We start from the raw sequence: 1,385 nt of genomic DNA, 5'->3' as shown, positions 1-1,385 counted from the left end.
ATTTTTTTTATGAATAATAAAATAATTACTATTGAAGGATTTTGTTTTTAGGTGCCCGATTATGCTTTAATCGCTGAGAACACGCTGTACTCGTACGGTTTCTACGAGGCACGACCACTCTCGGTAAAAATCGTGACGGCTTACAGATTATGCTCAGAGCAACTGTCCAGTCAAAATCATTACGATTACGGAATGAGAGCCGTGAAATCCGTGCTGCTCGCTGCTGGCAATCTGAAGATAAAGTATCCAGACGTGAACGAGGATATTCTAGTGTTAAGAAGCATCAAAGACGTCAACCTGCCTAAGTTCCTCAATCACGATCTGCCATTATTCAATGTACACAAATTATAATTATTTTATAGATTTTTGGCTTCAGTCTTCCAAATTTCCTTTATATTCTGCATACTCATTCATACATTCTAAATATTCTTTTATATTTCCCTATGATTCTTTTTTATACTTAATCCAGGGTATCACTTCGGATCTGTTTCCTGGGGTGAAATTACCAGAACCGGATTACAGCGACTTGAACACGTGTACGTTCGACGCTTGCACAGAAGCGAACATACAATGCACCCCTGTTTTCTTAGAAAAGGTACAACAGATCTACGAGATGATGATAGTCCGGCACGGATTCATGATCGTCGGCCTTCCATTTGCTGGAAAAACGACGGCTTATAAAATCGTAGCTGACATGCTGGGACTCTGCGAGGACAGAGTAAGTCGGTTCCCACGAGTTCCAATACAATTTTACTCTTGATTCTCCATTTTAGAATTTAATGAACGAGCACAGAGTGGAGATATTTGTGATTAGTCCGAAAGCCGTGACTTTGGGTCAATTGTATGGCCAGTTCGACCCAATATCCCACGAGTGGTCCGACGGGATTCTGGCCATCAGCTACCGTGCCTTCGCAACGTCGACCAATGATAATCGCAAGTGGTTGATCTTCGACGGACCTGTAGACGCGGTATGGATTGAGAGCATGAATACAGTGTTGGACGATAATAAGAAACTTTGCTTAATGAGCGGAGAGATCATCCAATTGGCTCCGACTACCAATCTGTTGTTTGAAACTATGGATCTGGAACAAGCGTCGCCAGCGACTGTCTCTCGTTGTGGTAAACGTTATGCAAATAATGGAATTCATTCAAGGGGGTTCGTGTCCTAATTGCGTTTTTAAAAGCTTGCCTAGCATGATCAAAACCTGATCGTTAATTCGTCAGTCCACAGTCTCCATTCCCTTTTGCCCTAATTACAAACAAATTCCATAATTACATTAAAAAATATGTCTTCATTATTATTTTGATTTTGTACCAAAATCTATAGGACTTTCTTACTTTTGTTTATTAGGGATGATCTACATGGAACCGACTGCTCTTGGGTG

At 40.9% G+C, this 1,385-nt stretch overlaps 1 protein-coding gene across 1 annotated transcript in view; it reads left to right on the top strand.

Annotated features, from left to right (window-relative positions):
• Window positions 1-51: 51 nt before the first annotated feature.
• Window positions 52-1,385, top strand: part of LOC113464129 (dynein heavy chain 12, axonemal-like) — a gene marked incomplete at its 5' end in the record, with an annotated part of 2,714 nt that continues 1,380 nt past the window's right edge. The window contains 4 exons of the mRNA XM_026812199.1: window positions 52-336; window positions 470-718; window positions 774-1,119; window positions 1,352-1,382. Coding sequence (XP_026668000.1) covers window positions 52-336; window positions 470-718; window positions 774-1,119; window positions 1,352-1,382 — 911 coding nt within the window. The remainder of the gene's footprint in view (window positions 337-469; window positions 719-773; window positions 1,120-1,351; window positions 1,383-1,385) is intronic.

The sequence above is a fragment of the Ceratina calcarata genome, unplaced genomic scaffold (genome assembly GCF_001652005.2).
Source record: "Ceratina calcarata isolate Rehan_Ccalc_2016 unplaced genomic scaffold, ASM165200v1 scaffold2638, whole genome shotgun sequence".
Taxonomy (NCBI): Eukaryota; Metazoa; Arthropoda; class Insecta; order Hymenoptera; family Apidae; genus Ceratina; species Ceratina calcarata.
This window is presented reverse-complemented; position numbering and strand designations above follow the sequence as displayed.